The 24,070-nt window shown below is 48.2% G+C and overlaps 3 protein-coding genes across 3 annotated transcripts in view; 2 read left to right on the forward strand and 1 right to left on the reverse strand.

Annotated features, from left to right (window-relative positions):
* The window catches only part of MFSD4A (major facilitator superfamily domain containing 4A), a 307,016-nt gene that overhangs the window by 66,838 nt on the left and 216,108 nt on the right, over positions 1-24,070 (reverse strand). The window lies entirely within an intron of this gene.
* On the forward strand, positions 344-23,392 carry PM20D1 (peptidase M20 domain containing 1). The gene is given in 15 exon segments (XM_058537008.1): positions 344-448; positions 545-791; positions 2,982-3,068; positions 4,747-4,979; positions 5,430-5,516; positions 6,578-6,711; positions 7,018-7,137; positions 7,969-7,994; positions 7,997-8,043; positions 8,274-8,335; positions 8,589-8,667; positions 10,955-11,026; positions 16,356-16,524; positions 18,716-18,815; positions 20,085-23,392. Coding segments are annotated over 15 exon segments (1,956 nt in total). The 3' UTR covers positions 20,473-23,392.
* Positions 10,966-24,070, forward strand: part of SLC41A1 (solute carrier family 41 member 1) — a 46,161-nt gene continuing 33,056 nt past the window's right edge. The window contains exon 1 of the mRNA XM_058540223.1: positions 10,966-11,026. The gene's annotated coding sequence lies outside the window, so the exon portion shown is untranslated. The remainder of the gene's footprint in view (positions 11,027-24,070) is intronic.

The following is a 24,070-nucleotide window of genomic DNA, read 5'->3' on the forward strand; positions in this document are numbered from 1 at the left end:
TCTCCAATTAGATTTCTGAGGCTACTATTCACTTGACACCAAATCCAAGCAAAGACAGTACAAAAAAGAAAAATTACAGGCCAATCAAACTCATAAACAAAATTGCAATGTCTATAGACACAGGAATACTGTTCCAATTTCAGATGAAATCAAGCCAGGGGCCGGGAGAGCTCCCCCCATGGAATCTAGAGGAATGGTCAAGTCCTAAGCTTCAGAGGAAGCGAGAAGCAGATTAAGGTTTAATAAACTTCGTCGATTTTATTTTGCTTTTTCCCCCTTTAATTTGATTTGCTGTCCTATAGCAAGGGATTTACGAGTAGCTCAAAGGAGATCAAGTGAAGACATGACCCACCACTCGCCTGGAGTCCTACATCACCTCTACTACACCAGCCTCCTACAGGGCGAGAAACCACACCCCCAAAAGGCCTTGAGGGCCTGCGGCGGGACCGTCCCGTTGATTGGTTGTCCCGCAGGCCCAGGCAAGCGATGATTGGCCAGGCCTGGGAATGGGGTGGGGCTAAGGCGGTTGCGGGAATTGAAGCAGAGACAGAGCGAGGAACGCGGGTGGGGGTTAGGTCCAAACTCCAGCAGCAGCGGACCGGCAGCCGGGCTTGAGAGAAGCGTGGCTCGGCGGTACGTTTGCGTGCTGGCTCTGGCCGCTGTGCTGCTGCTAGGTATCGCCGCCGTCTCCAGATCAAACGGCGTGCGGGGCAACGAACGTCAGAGGGCATCGCCAATCCCTTCTCAGTTCAGCCAAGAGGAGCGCGTCGCGATGAAGGAAGGGCTGAAAGGTGAGCCTGGGGTCCCCTTCGCCCACCTATTCTCAGGTATAGGTCCCTGTCTTCTCGGGCCAACACATGATTCCCCTCTCCCGCCGCAGAGGGTCCGCTACTCCTAGCCCCGGCACCTCATGCCCTGGCCTGGGGACGCCACTCCTCCCGCAGACCTGGCTTCTGGGCCTCCAGTGTTCCCTGCCTTCGCCCCTGTTGGCATGGCCGTCACCCACCCTACCCCCGCTTGCCTCGAGGATTACAACCGCTTTTATTTGTACTTTTAACCTTTGAAAGTTTTCAGTTATGTTAAACCTCTGCGATATCTTATGACTGAATGACCTTAATCTTATCATCTGCAGAGGTGGAAAATTGAGGCTTAAGTCAGTGAAATGATCTTCCCCAGGACCCCACAGCAAGGACTGGGCACTGTGTGACAACATCTAGTGCCTATAGGACCCCCTGGGCACCAGATGGCTCCAAGAAGGAGTGTGGGGTGTTACTGGGGTGTGGGGCATTCCTAATTTCCTCTCCTAATTAAAGCACATCTCTCCCCTAGACCTCAAACCAAGGCTAAAAACTCATTTATTTTCTGAATCTGCATTTTCCTAGAGAAAAGAGGAAAGTTTCTGTTGAACGCTAGATCCTGTGGGATAATGAGATCCTTCCTCACCATTGGGCTTAGCTCCAGTCTTTTCCCTTTTCATTAAGTAATGGGTTAAAAGAAACTGCTTACATAAACATGTGCAGGCAGATAAGGCACCAAAAGCTCACCCCCATGGGTGAATATAAATGGTGCGTGTGCTGTAGTGACAGGCCTGGGAGGCAGAGCAGGGCTTTCCCAAAGCATAGAATAAATAGTCCTCTGAAAGGCGGTGGGCAGCTGCCCACCAGAGTCTCTTTGCACTGAAGAAAGCAAAAGCTAGATAAGACCCCAGGGCCGCCCGGTGGCATAGCGGTTAAGTGTGCGCACTCCGCTGCAGCGACCTGGGGTTTGGGCCCCAGGCGCGCACCGACACACCGCTTGTCAAGCCATGCTGTGGCAGCGTCACATATAGAGTAGAGGAAGATGGGCACGGATGTTAGCCCAGGGCCAATCTTCCTTGGCAAAAAGAGGAGGATTGGCAACAGATGTTAGCTCAGGGCTGATCTTCCTCACACACACACAAAAAAAGCTAAATAAGAACCTAAAGTAGAAAGCTTCTAGCAGTGTGGCTTAGAACTCTGAGCAGGGGCAGAACCCGTGAGCTCAGCTCTCGGCTCTGCCTCCCATGTAGGCAGTTTATTTAATCTTTTTTGACCTTCACTTCCCCATCTATGTGGTGGGCTATGATGTAGGTTGATACTTAGCAAAACTGAGTACAGAAGTAGGTTTGTCCTTCAGAGACCCTCCCTTGACATCAAGATGCCACAGGGGCATTTGTCCTGCTGTGTTTTTGCTTAGCTATCTGGTCAAATATTCTCATAATTCATTGTGTCGCCCCTCCCCGTGGTGGTTGCATCTAATAATGGAACTCATGAAGAGTGTAAGGCCTTCATGGCTCAAAGGGATGAGCCTATTGGCAGTTCAGGAGCTGAAACATCTGGGTGAGGGCCAATGAGATTATTTAGGACTGAGGAGCTTGTCTGGGAGCTTCAAAATCCACCCCTTCCCAGGCATCATGTGCCCAAAACACTGGCTGTGGCTGAGAGATCAGTGAGACTCTGCATGAGCCAGTCCATGAGGAATAAGCCCACTCTGCATACAAAAGCACACTGAGCCTCATTCGTGCAGGCTCCCAGGACAGCGGGCTCCTTGGATTCATCAAAGGGATGGTGGTTTCAGAGGCAGAGCGAGGCTTTAAGAAGCCATTTATAGTAGTTTCCCACTCAGGGTCAGGTCCAAAATGTGTTGTCCTCCACATTCCTCTCATCTCAGGCTTTATCTTCCTTTAAGAACCATATTAGCCTAAACAAACCCAAAAGCCCTGGGTTTCAATCTCAGTTCTGCTACTTGCTTCTGGACCATCTTGAGCAGCTCACCTGGCCTCTCTAAGTTTGTTTCCTCACCTTTGAATTAGGGAAAACAGCAGTGCCTACCTCACAGGATTGTTTTGCCCTCCACAATAAGATAATGTATGCAAAAGAACTTGTTATGCACTGAGGGCTGTGGAAAACCCAATGGCTGTGAACGTCTGCAGTCTTCCATCTCTGACTGTCTGACTCTGACAGGTGCTATCCAGATTCCAACAGTGTCTTTCAGCCCCAACAAGTTCAACACGACCGCGCTGGCTGAGTTTGGAGAACACCTTCGTAAAGGTCAGCCACAGACTGTGCAAAGGGGTGGGAGAGGTAGCTTGCAGACACGGTTCTTTTACAGGGTGATAAAGAAGTTTATTTTGTGACTGACCAGAGAGCAATCTAATTCCCACGGGCCTCTTTTGAGTTTGTACATAGTGAGGAGGTACAGAAGGGAGAATCCAGGAGTGAGAATGGAGACAGGATAGAAGCTATAGATTTGCCCTTTGAAGACCTAAGGCACATAACTGTTGGGTTGGAGTCTGAACTCTTCCAATCTTTGTCCTCAATGTGTCGGTCAATAAATATGATATCATCAAAATGTAGGACTAAGAATTTCTTCTTCCTGTGCAAGTTTCCAGAACTATGCCCCATGCTCCTCCCACCCCACCTTTGTACACACACCTAGGTGCCTACACACATGTGCTCCACCTACCCAGTCCCTGCTCTGGATTCATTACTAACACGTTTCTGAGCTGCCAGACAGGGCAACTGTGAGCTGTCACTTCAGTCCTCTCCCCTCACCCCACCGCACATGAGCTGAAGAAGGATGATCGAGGGAAAAAAAGGAGACTTGGACTCCCCACACCCCCATATGAAAAGCTCATGGGGAGTAGTGAGGCCATCCTCCTAAATCAAATGAAAAACAGCCACTTCCAAGCTGTCAGGGGTGGGAGAAGCTGGCCTCAGCACAGCGAGTAGCCCCCCGTCTAACACCCTGTGACGGGTGAATCTGGGATCAGCCAGGCTGAAGATGGGCTGGAAGTCTTTACTAAATAGGAGATAAAAATAGGGAAATCAGTGTACAGTGACAGTAAACTAGATAAGCTGGCAGACAAGATAAAAGTATATTCTTTGGGTCTTTGTTCAGGTATGCACAGAGGTATGTGGACTCTTGCCACAAAGCCCAGAGGGAGGTAAAAGCTCTTTCTCTTGTATATGTAAGGCCACCTGTGTTAACACCTACCTGTAACCTGAATAGTTGACCCTGGAAACATCCATGCCTGCACACAGAAGTGTGGCCTTGTGCTAGACAGAACAATCTTTTATCTCCATATAACCCAAACAGTTTTTTATAAGAAAAATATCTCTGATTTTTTTTATACATATAAGAGTCATGTTTGGTTCCAAGAAATTGGGATACTAGGGCCGACTACGCTCAAAATTTAACACACCTCTAGTCTGCATAGCCTTGTAACATGTATTTATGATAACATGTTATAGGTTGGACCAAGCCAGATCTTGAGCTATTAACTGTCATAGTGGTGGAGTCCTGATGTGCATGTTATTACATAGTCATAGGGCATGAAAATACAGGAAAGAGGAATTTCCAAGGTCATCTGGGCAAATCAGAAATCAGTCAGGCTTTGTCCCAGAAGGCTTCCTAAAGGAGGCTGCATGTTTTAAAAAAAAATGGGGCCAGCCCCAGTGGCCTAGTGATTAAAGTCAGCATGCTCCACTTTGGCTGCCAGGGTTTGGTTGCCAGGCACAGACCTAGACCACTCATCTGTCAGTGGCCATGTTGTGGTGGCAGCTCACATACAAAATAGAGGAAGATTGGCAACAGATATTAGCCCAGGGAAAATCTTCCTCAGAAGAAAAAAAAAGGGAGGGGGCATGTTTCATCAAATGGTAGGAAAACCAAAGGAAACTGTTAAATCTGGCTTTCTCTCCCTGCTTTGTATCTGTTTGCCTCTAGTCTTTCCTACAGTTTTCAAAACCAGCTTTATCCGGCATGAGGTCGTGGGAGAGTACAGCCACCTGTTCACTGTCCACAGCTCAGATGCCAGCTTGCAGCCCTACCTGCTGCTGGCCCACACCGACGTGGTGCCTGCCGCTGGGGAAGGCTGGGATGTGCCCCTGTTCTCTGGGTTGGAGCGTGATGGCTTTATGTATGGTTGAGGCGCACTGGACAACAAGAACTCTGTGATGGTCTGAAATGCTATGTTCCCTCTGCCTTGGGGCCCTAGAGATCAACTCAGGATGGGGGTGATCAGCTGACCCCTGGGAGGCGGGAGGTTATGGTAGAAAGAACTTTGGCTCCAGGAGACCTGGGTTCCGGCCATCAGTTTATCACTTCCTTTTCTGGGCCTTGATTTCTCAACCAGGAAACAGGGATTAGAGTAGATGATCCCCGGGGACCCTTTCAGCTCTGACATTGATAAGTTTATGTTTTTCTCCAGGTAGTAAAGGTTTTTATGCAGAGCTCTGCTTCCCTACATCCTTTCTCCTGGGACCATTTGAATTGGTTCTCTTTAAAGAGTGTCTATCCAATCCTAGTCCCACCAGCCCTGATGCAGGCAGCTGAATGTCTCTGATGCCCTGGTACTCCCACTTAGATAATAAACCTTTCTCCTCCTCCCTTGTGCGTCTGTCCCCCAGGCAATCCTGCAGGCCTTGGAGCTCCTGCTGATCAGAAACTACATCCCCCGAAGATCTTTCTTCATTGTTCTGGGCCGTGATGAAGAGGCAGAGCCTGTTCACTCTGTGTCTATCTCTGGGACCCCTATTGGTCGGGGGCGAGGGGGGGCTTCACCCTAGTCCAGTTTGCTCCCCAGCTGCAAGGTCTCCAGAATATGGTGTGGTGGTTTACCAACTTCTCTGTGTATCTGTGTGCCAGAACTATCTAAGGCCCTTGACCATAGTGCAGATTCCTGGGCCCTGTGCCATAGATCTGAATTTGGTTTTGAAAGATGTTACTTTTTTAGAGCAGTTTTAGGTTCCCAGCAAAATTTTGAAGGTGTAGAGATTCCCGTTATACCCTCTACCCGCATACTTGCATAGCCTCCCCTGTTATCAGCATCCTCCACCAGAGTGGTACATTTGTTACAACTGATGAAACTACACTGACACATCATGATCACCCAAAGCCTATAGTTTACATTAGGGTTCACTCTTGGTGTTGTATGTTCTATGGGTTTGAATAAATGTATAATGACATATATCTATCAGTATGGTATCATACAGAGTATTTTCACTGCCCTTAAAATCCTCTGTGCTCTGCCTATTCATCCCTCTCTCCCTCCCCCGACCCCTGGTAACCACGTGTCTTTTTACTGTCTCCATAGTTTTGCCTTTTTCAAAATGTCACATAGTTGGAATTATACAGTATGTAGCCTTTTCAGATGGGCTTCTTTCACTTAGTGATATACGTAGATCTGAATTTCTGACAAACTCCCTGGTAGTATCTGAGGCCGGCAGGTGGGCCATCAGTTACACCTTGAGAAGTGTTGGTGTGATGAGAAGAGAACTAACAGGGAGCTCAATGAGTGTGTTTCATTTCCAGTGATGCCACTCACTTTGGCCTTGGGCAAGTCACTTCATTCTTCCAGTCCCAGTTTCTTCATTTGTGAAATGGGGGGCCTTCTAGCTCTGACAGTCCGGGATTCTCTGAGGCAGGATTGTCTAGGCCCCTAGGAAGGATACTGGACAGGGCAGTTCTGGAGCCCCTGGCTAAGCTGAGTGGGTCCACTGGCTATCTGTGGAGGTCTGGCTGAGAAGGGCTGTGGCTTTGGGTTCAATTTCTGCAGGTATCAGGGGCCAAAGGGGCTCAGAAGATCTCAGCCCTGCTACAGGCAAGGGGCGTCCAGCTGGCCTTCATCGTGGATGAGAGTAGCTTCATCGTAGATGGTTTCATTCCCAACCTCAAGAAGCCATTTGCCATGTGAGTAAAGCACCCTGTCTCCCACCAGGAAGGCCTTCTCACCCCATATGAGATGACAGCAGCCTGGTATCTGTAAGCCATGCTGAGACAGCTCTTTTTTTTTACTTCTCTTGCTTTAATCGCCCTGAGCTTGAGCCAGTTCTGGGCTCTCCCTTCCCTTCCTTCCTCCTCTAGTGTAGATTTTTTTAAGCAGTGTGAAGCTGACCTCCTAGCCCACCAGACCACTGCACAGCTGGGCCTGTGGGCCCCTGGCATAATTCAGGGTGGGAGGAAGTCAGGAGGTCCCTCTCTGATCCTCTGCTGCAGGGTTGCCATCTCAGAGAAGGGTGCAATTAACCTCATGCTGCAAGTAAACATGACTCCAGGCCACTCTTCAGCTCCTCCAAAGGAGACGAGCATTGGTATCCTCGTAGCCGCTGTCAGCCGGTAAGCAGCTCCTGGCCCTGCTCCCTTGCCAGACTCAGGATGGAAGGCCTGGCACTTGCCCACTTTGGGTTTGAAGAGGCTAAGCTCCCCACCCTGAAGCTGGGCTAAGAAGTCATGGTGGGGACCTCAGGGAGGAGAGGGCCACCAGTACCCCGGCAAGGGTGAGAGGCAGAAGAGGATCTCTCCATATGACAAGCAAGGGCCAGCAGACAAAGCTAGGTCAGGTGGCTGGAGTAGTTCAAAGTCCAGAACAGAAGTCAGAAATCAAAAGCTGGCAATGACTGGTAGAATTGTGTAACTTCTCCACCTGCTCGGAAAAGAGAACAAAGACAAATAAAGGCAGCTGGCTGTGAGTGAGGGCAGCAGGGTCTGTGACAGCAGAACTCACCTCTGCCTGGGTTTTCTTACAAAGTGGGAAGAAGAACCATATTTATTCAGTTAAGTATTGAACTGACACTGACTATCTACCATGTTCAAGGCTTTGTGCCCCTGATGGACATACAGCAGTAGAAAAAACAGATAGCCCGTTTCCTCATGGAACTCACAGTTAGTGGAGGAGACTGACAATTCCGCCACAGTGTGCTGGGTGATATGAGAGTAGGGTGCCCTAACTCGGATTGGTGTAGACAGGGATGGCTCCTACTGGTGGAGTAGAGGTGGCCCCGCTTGTGCCTTGAGAACTTTGAGTGGTTGGACTGGTAGAGGTGATAGGGCGGTGAGTGAGAGACCTCTGGCCAGACCTGTTGGAACGTCCTGTTTCCCTCCTTCTCTTCAGACCACTGATCTTTGACTGGGGTTGGATAAGTCTTGAGAACTCCATTTCTCTTCCAGACTAGAGCAGAGACCAATGCCAAACATGTTGGAAGCGGGCCATTGAAGATGACATTGCAGCAACTGGCAAATGAGGTGTGGGAAGGAGTCTTGCATGCTCCTGATCAGGTGTAAAAGAGGAAGAAAGAGTGGCAGAGAAGTAGCCTTTGAGTAATAAAAGGGCCCTACTGTTGTCCAGTGCTCTGCCTCTTGTTACCTATTCCCAGCCAGTGGCTGAGCCAAGACCTGAGGGGGATCTAAAGTAGGGAGACTCAGGCCTCAGGTACAGTGATCCTGTTAGGCTTACCTGGTTCTTTCCCTTTCAGTTTCCCTTCCCTATCAATATAGTCCTGAGCAACCTGTGGCTATTTCAGCCCCTTGTAAGCAGGTAAAGTTTTGTCTTTTCCTTCCTTCACATCCCCCACCCCAAACATATCCAATCCCTAGGCCCCTCACCTTGGCTTACCTGGGCCTGACCAATCGGCCCTCAGCCACCAGACACTACATCTAATTCATATATAGGATGTCCCTCCTAGTCTTAAAGATCTCCGAGGTTCAGGAAAGTGGGTGATCCTCCAACCCATTCTTTCTCCATATTAGACAGTTCTTCCTAATGTCTGACCTTAGTCCTTTTGCTTTAGGTTAATGGAGAGGAATTACATAACCAATGCGCTGGTCAGGACCACCACAGCACTCACCATGTTCAATGCAGGGGTCAAGGTAACATTGCCTGATTCTTCCTATACACCTTTTCCTCGATGCCCACCTATCTCTCCATCCCTTGGCTTTATCTCTGGCTCCTCCTTCTTTCTCTGATTACAGTTTGAATGATAGGAAGGCCCAGTGCTGAACTGTCCTGTGCCATCAGCTGGGTAAGCCTTAAGAGCAAGGGTCCTAGCTGAGGTCTATAAACCCTCTGAAATTGCTGTCCAAATTTTGTATATGTGTAATTTAGGGGGTGTCCATGTCCCCCTCAGGTTCTTTGGGTCTGTACTCCTTCAAAAAAACAACCATCACACTAGTGTGAAGAGGAGTTATTTGGGAGTTAATACTCATTCAACATGTTTTGTGTTCACCTAGCATTTTGGTCATGTCGACTAAAGGTTTCTAACCTTTCTACCACCAGGGATCTTTTTATTATTCTTTCTCATATTTTGAAAGATTTATCCACCTAACAAATTTAATGAATGATTGATGTATTTTCCCCTCGTGTCATCCTGAGTTGAAAGAGAGAAACTCACCTGCCATTTATAAAATCTATAACATTTGTGATCTATACTACATTTAAAATATGGCAGAGGTGAGCTCTGCTGTCACAGACCCTGCACATTGTCCTCTCCAAAAATACGCTAAATATTGAGTGGCCTTAGCAAACATAAATTCTATATGAGGTTTACTTTTATAAAAATAAGTTTCAGGGGAATCAATACTCTGATAAATTTTTATTCCAAGAACTACTTTTCAGCAAATTGGTCTACTTCCAGTTGGATTGCCCACTGAGGGGCATCTCTGTTTAAAGGAACAAGCCACAGCCACGCTCGTTAGCCTGGGTCTAGGCCTTTTTGAAATCTTTTTTTTTTTTTTTTGAGGAAGAGTGGCCCTGCACTAACATCTGTTGCCAATCTTCCTCTTTTCCTTTTTTCACCCCAAAGCCCCAGTGCATGGTTGTAGAGTTGTAGCTCTTCTATGTGGGACGCCGCCTCAGCATGGGTCGATGAGCGGTCAGTAGGTCCATGCCCAGGATCTGAACCAGTGGACCCTGGGCCACTGAAGCGGAAGGTGTGAACTTAACTGCTGTGCCACTGGGCTGGCCCCCTTTCTGAAATCTTGAAAGGAGTTAGACCATTCCTATTACTACCAGTCCCACCAGCACAACTTTGAGGAGCACCATTCACCTAGAACACAGTGCGGCCTTGTGGAAATCTGGTAATCTGGAGCCCAGGTTGAGTATGCACGAATGGTGCTTAATTCCTGGCATAACTGACTGGAGTGTCCAGTGTGTCAGTCAGACCCGAAGTGTCTTCACCAGCTGCCTAGAGTTTTCACCAAAACAAGCGTACTGTGTCCTTGCATTTGAATGGTGTTTTTATCTGTCCAGAATACTTTCACATTTGTTACTCCACTTGATCCTCCTGAGTACAGCTCTATGAGTATTATTGCCCCAATTGCCAGTTGAGAAACAGAGGCCTGTTTTTATCTGTCCAGAATAACTTTCACATTTGTTACTCTACTCGATCCTCCTGAGTATAGCTCTATGAGTATTATTGCCCCAATTGCCAGTTGAGAAACAGAGGCCCAAAGAGGTTGTAATGATTCAAAATCACACAGCTAATTTGTAACAGCACAGTTTTCCTGTTCATAGTCTAGTGCTTTTTTGCACCATACCAGTTCAAAGAAAGATATGCAGTTGAGAGGTCTCTTCTCTCATGGCCTCTGAGGAAAAATCCCTCCATAGCTTAACTCTCTTCTCCAGTTGGTCCTGGGTTCTTCCTGGTCAAGAAAAGCACAGAGTCAAATTTCGCAGTGGGACATGGGAGACACCACCATCAGCATCCTCCTCAGGATCACACACGCCGTGATGGGGGCCTGCAGAGGCTCTGGGTGCCCTGTCCAGAGGGCACCAACACTGACCGCTGTGGAAATGTCCTGGGCACCCTGGGAAAGAGAGTGCACACAGAAGGCTGCCAGTGGCCCTGCACAGGGCCAAGACAGAGATGTTGGGTGGTCAGAGAAAGCAGTTCTGCTCTGAGCAGCTCTCTGCGACCCCCTCCAGCTCCAAGAAGCATGAAGGTCTGGCCTTAAGCAGAGACAGACCTCTAGCTCTAACCATAACCACATGTCAAGGGCCCAGAGAAGGGAGTCAAGGGGCAGAGTAAAGAAACTAAGCCCGGGACCTTTAAATCAAATCACTTCCTTTCTCCCTTCTGGTGGTAGTTGACATTTCCTGGGCATCAGGTGTGGGAGACTTGAGACCGCCTCAGGCCAGAGTTTGTGATTTTCTCTCTAGGTGAATGTCATCCCCTCAGTGGCCCAGGCTGTATTCAACTTCCAGATTCACCCGGCACAGATAGTCCAGGAGGTATGTGCCATACGTCCCGACAACTAGTTCAGCATCAGGGAGGTGTGGCCCTGGGGACCTGGGCATAGCTGCAATCCCAGGGCTGGCCCCATCTCTCATTTGTTCAACTAACATTTTTCAAAGGCTTCCTGTGCACCAGGTACTTGGCTGGGATAGGAGATCTCTGGTTTGAGAAACTTGGAGTCTGGCAGGGGTGGAGGTGGGAGATGGATAGTAATAAATGATAGCAATGGGAACAAACACATGTAGTGGGCTTGCTGGGCGTTTGACACTGTTCTAAGGTGGATACACGCTCATATAATCCACAGCCACCATATGAGGTAGGAACTGTGTTATCCTCATTTAACAGGGAAAACTGAGGCACAGATCAACAGTACAGGTAAGTAACATACCCAGCGTGACACATCTAGCAGTCTAGTTCCAGAGTCTGCTTTTAGCCACCACACTGTACGACAACTATAACAATTGGGGAAGAACAAATTACCGTAGGACCAGTGCAAGGAAGGGGACTGATGCTACCTCTGAGGGTCAAGAAAGTCTTCCGACCACTAGAAATTTCAGCTCGGACTTAAAAGACAAATAGGACTTTTCTAGAAGTAAGGCATTCAGAGTAGGGCTAAAGTAAAGTAAGGCTAAGGAGTAGGATAAATTGGCGGGAAGTGATGGGAGATGAAAGTGAATTAAGGCCTTGTATGCCATGTGGAGGAATTTGGGCTCTGACCTGTGGACAGAAGGGAACTGTCAAGGTCTCCAAACAGGGCCGTGCTTTGCTCAGATTTGCTTCTAGGGAGACAATGCTGGTCACAATGCAGAGGAAGCGCTGGGGCAGGAAGAGACAGTTAGGAAGCTGTTGCAGCATCTCAGGCAGTGGGTGTGAAGGTCTGAACAGAGTCCATGGACATGGGGTGGAGAGGAGGGCACTTGCCAGAGGCATGAGAGAGGGCCCAGCAGGGTGTGGTGTGTGATGGATGTGGGGTGAGAGAAGGCAGGAGGGCTCCAGGGGTTTAACCTGGGTAGGTGGCCAGGCTGCTGCCTTTAACCAGGTCTGGGAACTCAGGAAGAGCAAGTTGACAGAGAAACGTAATGGTTTAGAAGTTTGAGACGCTTATAATATATCAATAGGCAACCATAAATACCTCAGGTCTGGAGAGAGAATGAACTAGATAGAGGCTGGAGTGTTACTAACATAATTGAAACCTCTAGAGTCAATAAAACCCCATGCGAAGGATGTGTAAAATTAGGAGAAAAGAGGGTTGAGGACAGCCTTGCAATGGTCTGCTACAAACATCAATTTAAAATTATTGAAATGAAGGTATAATTGCAAACCATGATGAGTGCTATGATGAAGAGGGACGGGTGCTATCAGAGAATATAACAAGGGACCAGACCTTGCGTGGGGTCAGGCAAGGCTTCCCCGAGGAAGTGACATTGGAGCTGAAATCTAAAGGGTGAGTAGAAGTTACACAGAATGGTTGACATCTACAGGACAGGGCAGCTCATTTAAACATCAGGTTGAGCTAAAAAGAATTCAAAAGGTAAGTCTAATACTTCAAAGAATGATCAAAAGAGGCAACCCAACAACTATCGGATGAATAATACGGTCAGGAATTAAGCAGGGTTCAGGGCAGGTGGTGTTTCCTGAGTCTCTGGCGCGGGTCACTGAGGGTCAGCCACATGTAGACTTCTGTGGTCCTTTCTCCCTAAGTTTTGTTTGTCATCACACAGGGTGGGAGGCACCCCCTCATTGCAGGGCATGGCGAGAATGGGTTGATGGTCTTCCCAGAGTTGCCCAGCATTCGGGGGGAGCTGGGACCAGTGTGAGCCCTGGGCTCTGCTGCTTTTTATCGAGTGCCAATCTTTGTCCTCTCCCTGGGGGCCCATGGGGCCAGGAAATCACTGAATTTCCCTCACTGAGCTTCTTTCCACCAGTTTTTTTCCAGCCTCATTCCAACTCCATGCCCTTTCCAAGGGCTGTTTTCCACCAGCTGGGGCTTTCATCTCCCCAGGTGCTGGCACTCTTCCCTCCTCTCTAGTCCCCTGCAACAGTGGCCTTCCTTCCCTGTCTATCTGATGAAATCCCCGGAACCCTTAGGCCCATCCTGCCCACCTGCCCCAGTGAGGTATGGAAAGCCTCCATCATCCCAAAAGCACACAGCACCCCTTTGTCCTGGTTACTCCTCTCCCTTGTGCCCCAGTGCCACACATAAGGGACACTCTCTGCTGATCTGAGGGCCGAGGGTGCAGAGCCTTGGCCTGGGTCTGGTGGGAACATAAACAGCTCCCAGAATCCTCTTCCTCCATCTTTAACTGGTCTCTCCCATGTTGTGGATGTAGCTAGGTCTCCAGCACCTACCTATAAGGAACAAGAGTCTTCAGAAATAGAATAGGCTACCATGTGGAAAGGAAGATTTGTTCTGAATGGGCCTCAAGGAGTAGAAATTAAGCCACTGGGAGATGCTTAAGATGAGCCTCCACTTACAGGGAAGTTTTGGAATATGGTGCCTTGGATGGTAATGAGCTCCTCAGAGGCTGGATGTCCACCTATCTAGAATCTTGTACAGAAGATTCCTTCCTTCCTTGATTCCTTCATTCACTAAGTGGCTACTATGGGCTAGACATTCTAAGTGCTTCTAAGCACTTGGGAAAATGGTGAACAAGACAGCCAAGATTCCCATTCTAAAGGCACTTACATTCTAGTGGGAAGACAGCGCTAAGCAAGTAATGAAATAAATGAACAGTGATTTTTTAAGAGATGAATACCATGAAGAAAATCATAGGACGATGTGTCACAAAGTGATTGTGGACTAGGGGTGGAACAGTGAGCAGCTTTAAATACAGTGGTCAGTGCTCTCTGAGGAGGCATTTATACTGAGACCTGAGAAGGAGCAAAGACCTGGGGAACAGCAGCAGGAGAACAGGCCCCGAATTTCGACAGAGGTGAAATTCTGCTGAGGGTTTATGATGTATCTAGTACTATATTATATCCTGTGGGGTATAAACAATATCAAAAAAAAAAAAAAGGAGAAGGGTTAGATGCTACAGGAAGCCACATCTCAGTTCGTTATAAGGATGACACTCATAACCAAGTTGCTCAACTGTGGATTGGAATATAACACATGATGGTGAGCTCTCTGCCGCTGGAAGTATGCAAGCACAGGGTGGCTGACAACTGTCATGGATGTTCTAATGAGCAGCCTCCCAGCAGGATGGAAGCTGGACTTCTAACTCTAAAGACCTCACCAATTTTTAAGTATCCATTGTCCTTGCCTTCAACAAATTTACTATTCACTTGAGAGGAAAATATATTTACACAAAAAACAGAGACGAACATTAGGGTGTGGGAATGTGCTATAAGGGCTGTAGGAGCTCAGAGGAATGAGAGCTCAATGTGCTCTAAAGTGACCTTTGAGGTCCCTCTTACTGTTGACGAGTCCCTCTACCTGGTCCCATCCTTGTGCCTCTGGTCATTGCCCAGGGTGCTCCCTCTCTTCAAAACAAGCAACTAACAGCTAACACTTATTGGGTCTTAGCTATGTGCCAGGCCCTGCCTAGGCATGTTACATATGTTCATTCCAGTAATGGCCACAACCACTTACCAGGTAGGTGCTACTATGATCCACACGCTAACAGATGAGCAAGCTGAGGCACAGGGGTTAAGGAGCTTGCTGAGGTCACACAACAGTAAGTGGCTCTCCAAGGCACAGAGTTTGGTGTCACTCCTCAGTTTTTGTGCTTGCGCCTTTCCATGCTTAGACTGCCTTTTGCCTTTTCTCCATCTGTTTCATATCCTGCCTTCAAATTCAGTATTCTTCAAATACTCTTCCTTCAAGTTCCACCTTTTTCTGGCTCTACTCCTCACCGCCTCAGCCTGTGGGTACTTGAGAAGCAGTTACTCATTGTCCTTGTGAAGTCGGAGAGACTAGGTTCAGACACTCAGCCCAGCAACACTAACTATATAACGCTGGGCAAGTTACTTAGTGAGACAACTCCCGTTATTTTTATTGGTTCACATCTTTTAATTCATGTGTGCAACATTCATTGCATGCCTTTTATGTTCCTGGTACTGGAAATATAGAAACGTAGACACAGCCCTGCCCTTGACTCAGGACCTGGCCTAGCAGCTAGGGGGAAACTGGGGCTCTTGTGGCCTCTCGCTGAGGGGGGTCCAATCTGTGTGTCCTCTTCAATTTTGGGGGGCAGTAAGTAATTTGGGGCAGAGAGCAAAGTCCCAACTCACCTTATAGGAAATGACTTCAGGAACCTCCCAGTGGGTCTAGAAAATGTCAAGACTATATATAATTCTTGTATCAGAGTATTTGGGACATAAGTGCTAGAGTGAAAATAAGCTCTGATAAGTGAGTTGACCTCTCCCCAATCCAACAGCAGGGAATTTGGTTTGGCTCAAATGGTAGTTTCTAAGCCAGGAGTAGGAACCCTTATTTCCTTTCCAGACTCAGCTCCCAGCATGCTTCTAGGGGACACTGACCTAAAAGGAGTGCTCTTGAGATAATGCCCCCCATGAGATGCTCCCCTATCTAGGGCAGAGACAGTTCTAAAGCAAGTGCTGATCAGATGGGTTGAAACTAGTGCTGGGGCTTTCTCTGGGTGGCTGGGTGGTTTTGGGGGGCCATTCCCACATGGCTCCTTGGGACCTGATCCTCAGAGTCTGGTCTACATCCTGCCTGGGACCAGGCCTTTTGCTGGATTCAGCTCTAGTTATTTCAGACTGAATTTCTAGGAGCTTCCTCAGGTTCCTTCCTGAGGAAAGGAGGCAAAGAGAGAAAATTTGAATCCAGTCCCTCAACTCCTGACTTTTTGTCTATGTGAGCTCATCTTCCTGGCTCCAGTGCAGTTGGTTACAAACAGGAAGCAAGGATGCCCAGAGAGGGGAAAGAAAGTGTGTGACCCTTTCAACACCTGTCAGACTGCCCCAAGTTGAAGTGAGGTCATCACATCTATCCCCCTGCCTCGAGATGGTTGAGATTCCCATTCTGCTGTCTCTTCTATGATCCCACTCAGCCCATGGCTCACAACCCAAGGGGAAGGACACGTAATTTCCTGATTTTCCAATTCCCCACCTTCATGGCTGTGAGGCAAGCCTCCGGAACACTTAACCTAAATCTACCGTGGTGTAGATTGCTTCCCAGGAAGCCCCAGCTCTTCTGTCTCCTATAGCCAGTAGGCTGAAATTGAGGTCCCAGTGCTAAAACGCGTCTCCTCTGTAAATTCCAGGGCCCTGCCTTGCTGGAGAAAAATCAGGACTGTTTAAATTCATATTGCACTTGGGTGGCAGATCAACAAGAAATTGAACTCCCTTTGGTCCCTCGAGGTCCTAGAATGCGTCAAGAACATTGTGGCTGATGACAGGGTCCAGTTCCACGTGCTGAGTGCCTTTGACCCCTTGCCTGTCAGCCCCTCTGATGATCAGGCCTTCGGCTACCAGCTGCTCCGCCACACCATACAGTCCGCCTTCCCAGAAGTCCATATTGTTGCCCCAGGTAATGACTTCATCAGCTGTGGTTGGAGAGAGGTGGGGGCTGGAACTGTTTCCTAGGCAGTGTTCACTGCCCAACCCCCGCCCCAGCTGTTCAGCCTGGAAACAGCTGGCTGCTTCCCCTCCTGATGGGACTGGAACTGTATTTTCCCCTTGGAGTGGAAGTGAGAAAGCAAACAGGAAAGGAGCAGAAACAATAAATTAGGTCAGTTAAGCCTGGGTCCTTGCTTAACCTGGGCCAGCCACTCTGGCATGGAGGAGAGGATTGGCCCCGATTCCCCCAGTCTGGTTCTGATCCATTCTAGGATACTAGCTTAGCAGCAGAGCTCTGAACTCACAGCCCAGAAATGCCTCCTGGCTCTACTACTGGCATTAACCCCCTTAACCTCTCCCAGCAGCAGCACCTCTACGACCCTCCCCCAGTCTTCCAGCATACCTTCCAAATCTATGCTGTATGGACAGTGGTTCTCGAATTTAAGAGTGGAAGAGGATCACTTAGAGAACTTATTAAAATGCAGATTACCTCGACCCACTCCCAAAGATTCAGGTTAACCACATCTGGAGAGGACCCTGGAATAAATACCCCAAGGGATTCTGACACCAGATGATGGCTGACCACAGTTTGGAACTCTCCAGTCTATGATGTCAGGAGGAGACGGTCTAATGTTAAGACCTGTGTCCAGTTTCCTTTTATCTAGGTTTAATCATGGAGTCCCTCATTTTCTAAGCTCCTACTTAGGACCTGCCCCTTTGCTAGGCATGGGCCCTTAAAGAGCTTACAGTGAAATTCTGCACAAACTTCTCAAGTGTGAAAAAAGCAGACTGGTTTTTTTAGTCAATTTAAATCTGACCCACTCCTCAGGAAATTCAACCTCAGACATTACTGAGGCCTCAAGCACCCTCACTGCCCCCACCTTGAATCAGGCCCTCGGAATCTTATGCAACAACATAGCATCAGGGTCCCTTAGCCAGTGGTCATGGGTCCTTGTGGTTACCTCTGAGACATCCGTTGTCCCAGCCACAAAGTCACTTCAGGTTGATTTCCACTGATTCCCTGGCCTATCTGGGGAGTGGATCTTTGACTCTAGACCTAAGATCCTCCCTGAACATACCAGGCAGCCATCCCCTCTGAGGTCTACCACCTCCTTGGACTCCTGCCACAGAGCAGGGCCTGGGTCCCCACTGTCCCGGGACCCTGACCCTCACAGTTCCAGATTCTCGTCTCTTGGCCCTCAAAGGCTCCCTACCTTACCCTCTCCCTTCTGGGGTACCTGCCGTAATCCTATTGACAGAGTTAGGCTTGTATGGAAAAAAGGATAAGCAGACATCAATTGCCAGAAATCCCCACAGCAAGGAATTGTGAAGGGCCTAATTATCCATTTGAAACCAGGAGTAGAAAATAGAACAAAACAAGTTACCATTGCAAATCATCCCACCACACTTTAACTGATGCTCCAGGGGGTTTTTTCCCAAAGAATACTCCTACTGGGGACAAATCCCAGCCCCAGCTGGGGAGTGGGGTGACCTGCTACCTTCAGGAGAGTAGGACATTGGAGAGTGTCCTGGGACTTTCCAAACCTGAGGTTTGACTCTAGGAAGGCAGAGTAATCCTCCAGAGGAGAAGAATAACAGGAAATTATGTTCTACTTTAAGAGGATTGCATGTTACAGCAGTAAAGTTCCCCAGAGAGTGTTTATTTCTGACCTAAGGTAATATGCACGAAAGCTCAGGCAATAAAGAAGTGATATCTATAGATAAGTATAATGATGTACACCTGAAATTTATACAATGTTATAAACCAATGTTACTGCAATAAACAAAAAATTAAAAAAAAAAAGAAGTGATATCTAGATTTCTGATCATCTAGACTTCTAAAATAACCTGGATACTGGTATGAAATGAAGATATTGGCCTCCCTGATCATCACAGAAAGAGGGTACCTAGCTTTGGACCATTCAAGGTATATCTCACGTGCCTTGGAAGGAAATACCATGTGTCTGGCTGACATGGTATTTTAGTAAAGTTTTGAGAATGGGTAGCCTGAAGGACAAAAATTCATAGCTGCAGGCTCCCAGGAGGGCCCAGGCACTGTTCTGTAGTGACCTGGGGGTCTTAATTTTCCAGCCCACCTCCCACCACTACCTTGTCTTGGTTGCTCACATAAAGCCCCATTCCTCTGGATCTTCCCTTTCTAGGTATTTGCATTGGCAATACAGACAGCAGACACTATACAAATCTTACAACTGGCATCTACCAGTTCAACCCCCTCTACCTGCAGCCTCAGGACTTCCATAGGTGAGTGAGTGGAACAGGTTTAACAGCAGCGGGGAGAGACGAGATACATCTGACCTGTCCCTTTCCCACCCCGTTCTCCTGACAGTCCACAGAATGGAGGAAAGTCAAGGTTTCCACAAAGTAAAACAGAGACACAGTAGAACCCAATTGGCCAACTTTCCTCATTGCAGAGTCTTACCACTCCCCAGAATTTTGGGGAATTGGCCACTATTTTTCAGGGTTGGAGATAATCAGATTATGATTCGAGAGAACCTGGTGGAATTAGGACCCTTAGGGTCTAATGCCAGCTCTTCCTCCCTTTGGGAGAGTGCTTACCCTCTGGACCTCATTTTCCCTTAAAAGGGGAGACGCCAGAGTTCTCAATTACCACTCAGTGAAATGCAGACATACATGAGGTCAAAGGTAGGCTCGTGTTTTGAATTCTCAGAAGAAAACACTCTATAGGACTCTAAGACATGATCACCAATTTTGACTCATGTATGTGAATTACTACTTTCTGGGTTCTTCAGCACATTTTTAGTCCTGTGGTGTGGGAGGATGATTTCTATTTACCTCTCTGCTCCTTATCATATCCAGACTTGATTTCCCCACCATAAGTCAGTTGCCAACAGCATGAAAATATTTGAATATGAGCTTAAGAACAGCTTTGATGGGTTGTTTTTTAAAGAGGGTAGGGCAGGTAGCTACTCTTTATTTCCTTTCATCTTTGAAGTTACATGTGTGGTCTGGTTGTCTGTTGTGTTGTGTTGTGCTGTGTTGTATTGTGTTGTGTGGAGGCGGGTTGTGGGCATGAGATCCGATAGTGAAGTTCCTAGGTGAAGCAGAGGACCCCATAGGTACCCTGGGCAGTTGCCCTCCCTATCATCTTGTGCCCCTAGTAATGTAGGGTGGGGCAGGGGGGTGCTGGCTTAGAGATGAGTCTAGCTGGGGACTCTGGCCTTAAGAGAGAGAATTAGAAAGATAATTTCCCGTCTGAGGGGAAATTATCCAGTGGATTCCAGAGCAGGAGATGATTTTGAACTCCCCAGGAGTTTATTATTATCTACCCCCACTGTTCTTTGCCACGAGCATGGATCCTGGAGAGGTGATCAACGTGTCATATGAAACCTCACTGCTCACTAATGGCCTCTCCCACACTGCCCACTTCCTACCTCTTGGAGAGTCTGAGGCCAGTGGCTTCAGGGGATGTGGGGTGAGGGGTGCTCTGTAACAACACTTGTCTATAGCAGTTGGCTCTCTGGTCTCTTCTCCCAAATTTCTTTCCCTCAGCATCCACGGAATCAACGAGAAAATCTCAGTCCAAGCCTATGAGACCCAGGTGAAATTCATCTTTGAGTTTATCCAGAATGCTGAGGCAGACTGGGGGCCGGTTCCTCACCTGCACAAACTGTGTGGTGGAGAAGCCAGCCGGATTGGGGTACCTGACGCTGGGCCAGGACCAACCAACGGGAAAGCCAATGTCGATGAAACTTTTGGTCAAAACCACATCGTAATACATCACCCACCTGCCTTGCTCGCTCCTGAACTCACCCAAGAACAAGGCCAGGGAGTAGGGGAGGGCCAGAGGAATCTCCATCCCTTGACTGACCGGCATTTACTGCCTTCTTGTCCCTGTCTTAAAGGTATCTGGCTTGTCTGTCTTACGCTGGTTATTTAACTGCCCCTTGTTAAAATCTGACTTAACAAATGCACATGTGAAAAATCTCAACCAGGTTTGACCTTCTAGAGGTGTTTAATTTAGGGCACTCTTGCCAGGCTGCCCTCTCCATGGCTTATATATTTCTTCTTGCTGTAACTTCCTTTCCCTTTTTTTCTCCTCTCTTCTTGGATCATTTAACTGGCTCTTCATCTCTCCTCTCCTGCCCCTGCATCCCTCCCTCTATCCTCCAGTTTATTCTACATCTGGAGCAGGACTTAGGCAAACTGTGATACTACTGTAATTACCACAACACTTGGCCAAATAATCTGTGCAGCATCAGCTGGTCACTGAGGGGTGAAACTGAGGCAGGGCACTTTGGGGGAATCCCAAACCTCAGTTCTGGAGGCTGGAGCCTTGAGAAGAAAGCCTCTGTCCTTGGGCTCCTCCCACGGGCTCCTTGGGCTTTGCTCCCTCCCCTGCCCTGTTCCTGCCACTTGCTGCTGCTGTCCCACCCAGGAGGCACTAATCTGGTGAAACATTTCCCTGGCACATCCTGTGGGCCGAGCTCCCAAGGGAAGGGCTCTCATGATCCCGCCTCTCGGTGGAGCCCAGGACCGACAGGGCCCTGACCCTGGCACTGTGACCTGGTTCAGACCTATTAAAGGGAATTGGAGGGCACAGGGCTGGGGAGGAGGGGAGGAGGAGACTGGCTTGAGGGGCTCTGCCCTGGCTTAGTGAGGCATGAGGAGGGGCAAGCTGCCCTTAGGGGACAGCAAAACTCCCGTCTTTTTTCTCTGGAATCCAACCCTGAGCATATTTGGATCTGCTTAGTAGCTGCCAGGTGGGGGGCATTGGAAGGCAGCATTTCTTGGCTCAAGGCTGGGAGCTGTACTTTGTGCGTCACAAGGGAGTTGGGGCCTTGGAGGGAGGCACAGAGGGACCAGGGCCCTGGGAGACTCTCTCTTTTTTTCCCATCAGACAAGGACCTTCCATGCCTTCCTGGGGTTTGATAGCAGTGGGCTTCTTTTCCTTCCTCACATCCCACCCCCCGACTCCCAGTGGACAGGAGCTATTCCTTGGAGCTCGGGCTTAACAAAGTGTTAGAAACACAGTGCAGGGATTATTCGGGCTTTTTTGCTACTCCCTCTAAGATTCACGTTCCTTCCCTCGCCCTCCCTTTTTTGGCCAATTCAGTACTTATTCAGCCTTTGTTAGGGGGTGAGCTGAAAAACAAAATAATCTTCACATTTGTACAGAGCTGTGCAAAGTGCTTTCATCCACCGTATCTCATTATAGCCCCTCAAGAGCCCCATGAAGAAAGTACTGTTTCCCCTTCTTACAGAGGAGGACTTGGTTCTCAGAGAAGTTACATATCTAGCTAAGGGCAGATTCAAACCCATGTCACCTGGCCCCAAACTCAGTTACTCCATGATCCTAAGTCACTGATGGAATCCATTTCCCATCTATCTTATTTAATCCTGACAACAACTCTAAGGTGTTGTTGCCCCTGTTTTACAGATGAGGCAACTGAGACTCAGAGGTTAAGTGTTGTCCAAGGTCATGCAGGTGTTAGGGGCAGAGTCTATCTGAATCCAAAGTATGTGCTAACAGTAGTGAAGAGGAAACAGACTCGGAGACCTCATCTGCCCAAGATCACACAGTTCTTAAGAGGCAGCCCCAGATTCAAATGCCCATCAAAAATCCCTCAGTCCAGGGCTTTTTCAATTGCCCCACACTGCCTGTCCCAAGAACCTGTGGTGTGTGGCTCATTCATTCGGATCCAGGGAGATCTCAAGGACAAAGACTGTTCCACTGTTGGATTTGGTTCTTAGCTCAAGCTCTCTGTGTTCCCCTGGCTGACCTCTCCCTATTCACACCTCTCCCTCTGTCTGCTAACATTCCTTACCACCCCCACCCCCAGCCTCTGGGTTCAGCTCTTCTCCCTTCTCTGAGTTTGTGGATAGCCTAGTCTCTAATGATCTGTGGGATGACGGAGAAGAATGAGCAGGGGACCCTGTCCCCATCTGGTCTCACCCCTCTCTTCTGGCATCAGAAAGGATAGTCTTCTGAGCCCCTGGAGTGGGAAAGAAGGCCCATGAAGGAACTGCTCCAAACCCTGGCCCTGAGAACAGAGACATTCCAGGCCCCTGCAGGCTCCTGGAGAGAGAGAGCAGCTGAAAGTGCTGGCCCAGCCAGGACAGCCTGAGCCCTAAGACTCTGGGCAGGATGGGGAATGAATCTGGGACTTTCGTCCACCCCTATGCCCATCCATCTACCACTCCCCAAATTCACCTTGAAAGAGCTCCAGCAAATAATCACAAGTATACCCTACATCCCTATCAAGGACTTAGCTCAAGCTTCTTCCTCACACCTCACTCACTAAGGTTGGAAGGAGGACAAAATATTCTAAGCAAAGAGAATGGGAAAGGAAAGGAGTAAAGTTTGGCTGGAGTCCCTTGGGTTTTATTTTTTTGGTGGGGAAGATTAGCCCTCAGCTAACATCTGTTGCCAATCCTCCTCTTTTTGCTGAGGAAGATTGGCCCTGGGCTAACATTCGTGCCCATCTTCCTCTACTTTATATGTGGGATGTCTGCCACAGCATGGCTTGATGAGCAGTACGTAGGTCCGTGCTCAGGATCCGAACCTGCAAACCCTGGGCCACCGAAGTGGAAAGTGTAAACTTACCCACTACACCACCAGGCCGGCCCCTGGAGTCCCTTGGTTTTGAACCTGGGTTGCTAAAAACTTGGCCATTCTAGATCCAGTATTCTTTTCCTCCAGAGGAGATAATAGAAAGAGACAAAGTTACTACCAAAGAGCTGAACACTTCATTAAAATTTTTGAATTTAAATCTCATTAAATATTTTTATAAAAATGAAACTATTTGCAATTTTATTGTTCAATGTCTATGTAGCTGACAATAAAAAGGATAAGTATCACGTTTCATATGTGTTACATCTACACCTACAAATATAAAAATGTAAGAATAATATAAATTGTTTAATACTACCAAATGTTCTTCAGCCACCATGTGCAATGTTGCAAATACTACACTAATTCATGAGTGCCTCCAGAACCAGAAATTGAAACTCAAAAAGGAGCAAGAAAGTGGCCCCTCAGCACTCCTGGGAAATAGCATGTAGTGCAGGAATCTGTTGCAGTTGTGCTATCTCAGAGGAAGGATTTGACAAGTCCATTTTCTTTTCTCTTAGCTAAGCACTTTGACAGCTCAATTCCTCCTCCCTGCACTCCAAAGCCCCATCTTCTCCAAAGTTCACAGTGACACAACCACAAACCTGCAGGGCGTTCAGACATAACTTTTCTTTCCGAAGACGTAGGGCAAGATTTATCGAGAAGTGTTTCTCTGGGGCCCGAACTGTGTTCGTCTCAGGAATATGTGCTTAGAGTAACCAGTTGCTCTATGCTGGCACTGAGTGCTGAATCACAAGTAACAGGAACACCCTGGGTTTTTAATAGATTTAGTTCCTTTTTGGTTGTAATATATGGTGCCTCCAAATGAATTAAGCCCAGGGCAGGGGGCTCTCTTGCTCAGGCCTAAGAGATAAGGTCCTATTTTATATACTCCATGGTGCCTGGTGTGGGGAATCAGGAAGGC

The sequence above is a fragment of the Diceros bicornis genome, chromosome 4 (assembly GCF_020826845.1).
Source record: "Diceros bicornis minor isolate mBicDic1 chromosome 4, mDicBic1.mat.cur, whole genome shotgun sequence".
NCBI lineage: Eukaryota > Metazoa > Chordata > Mammalia > Perissodactyla > Rhinocerotidae > Diceros > Diceros bicornis.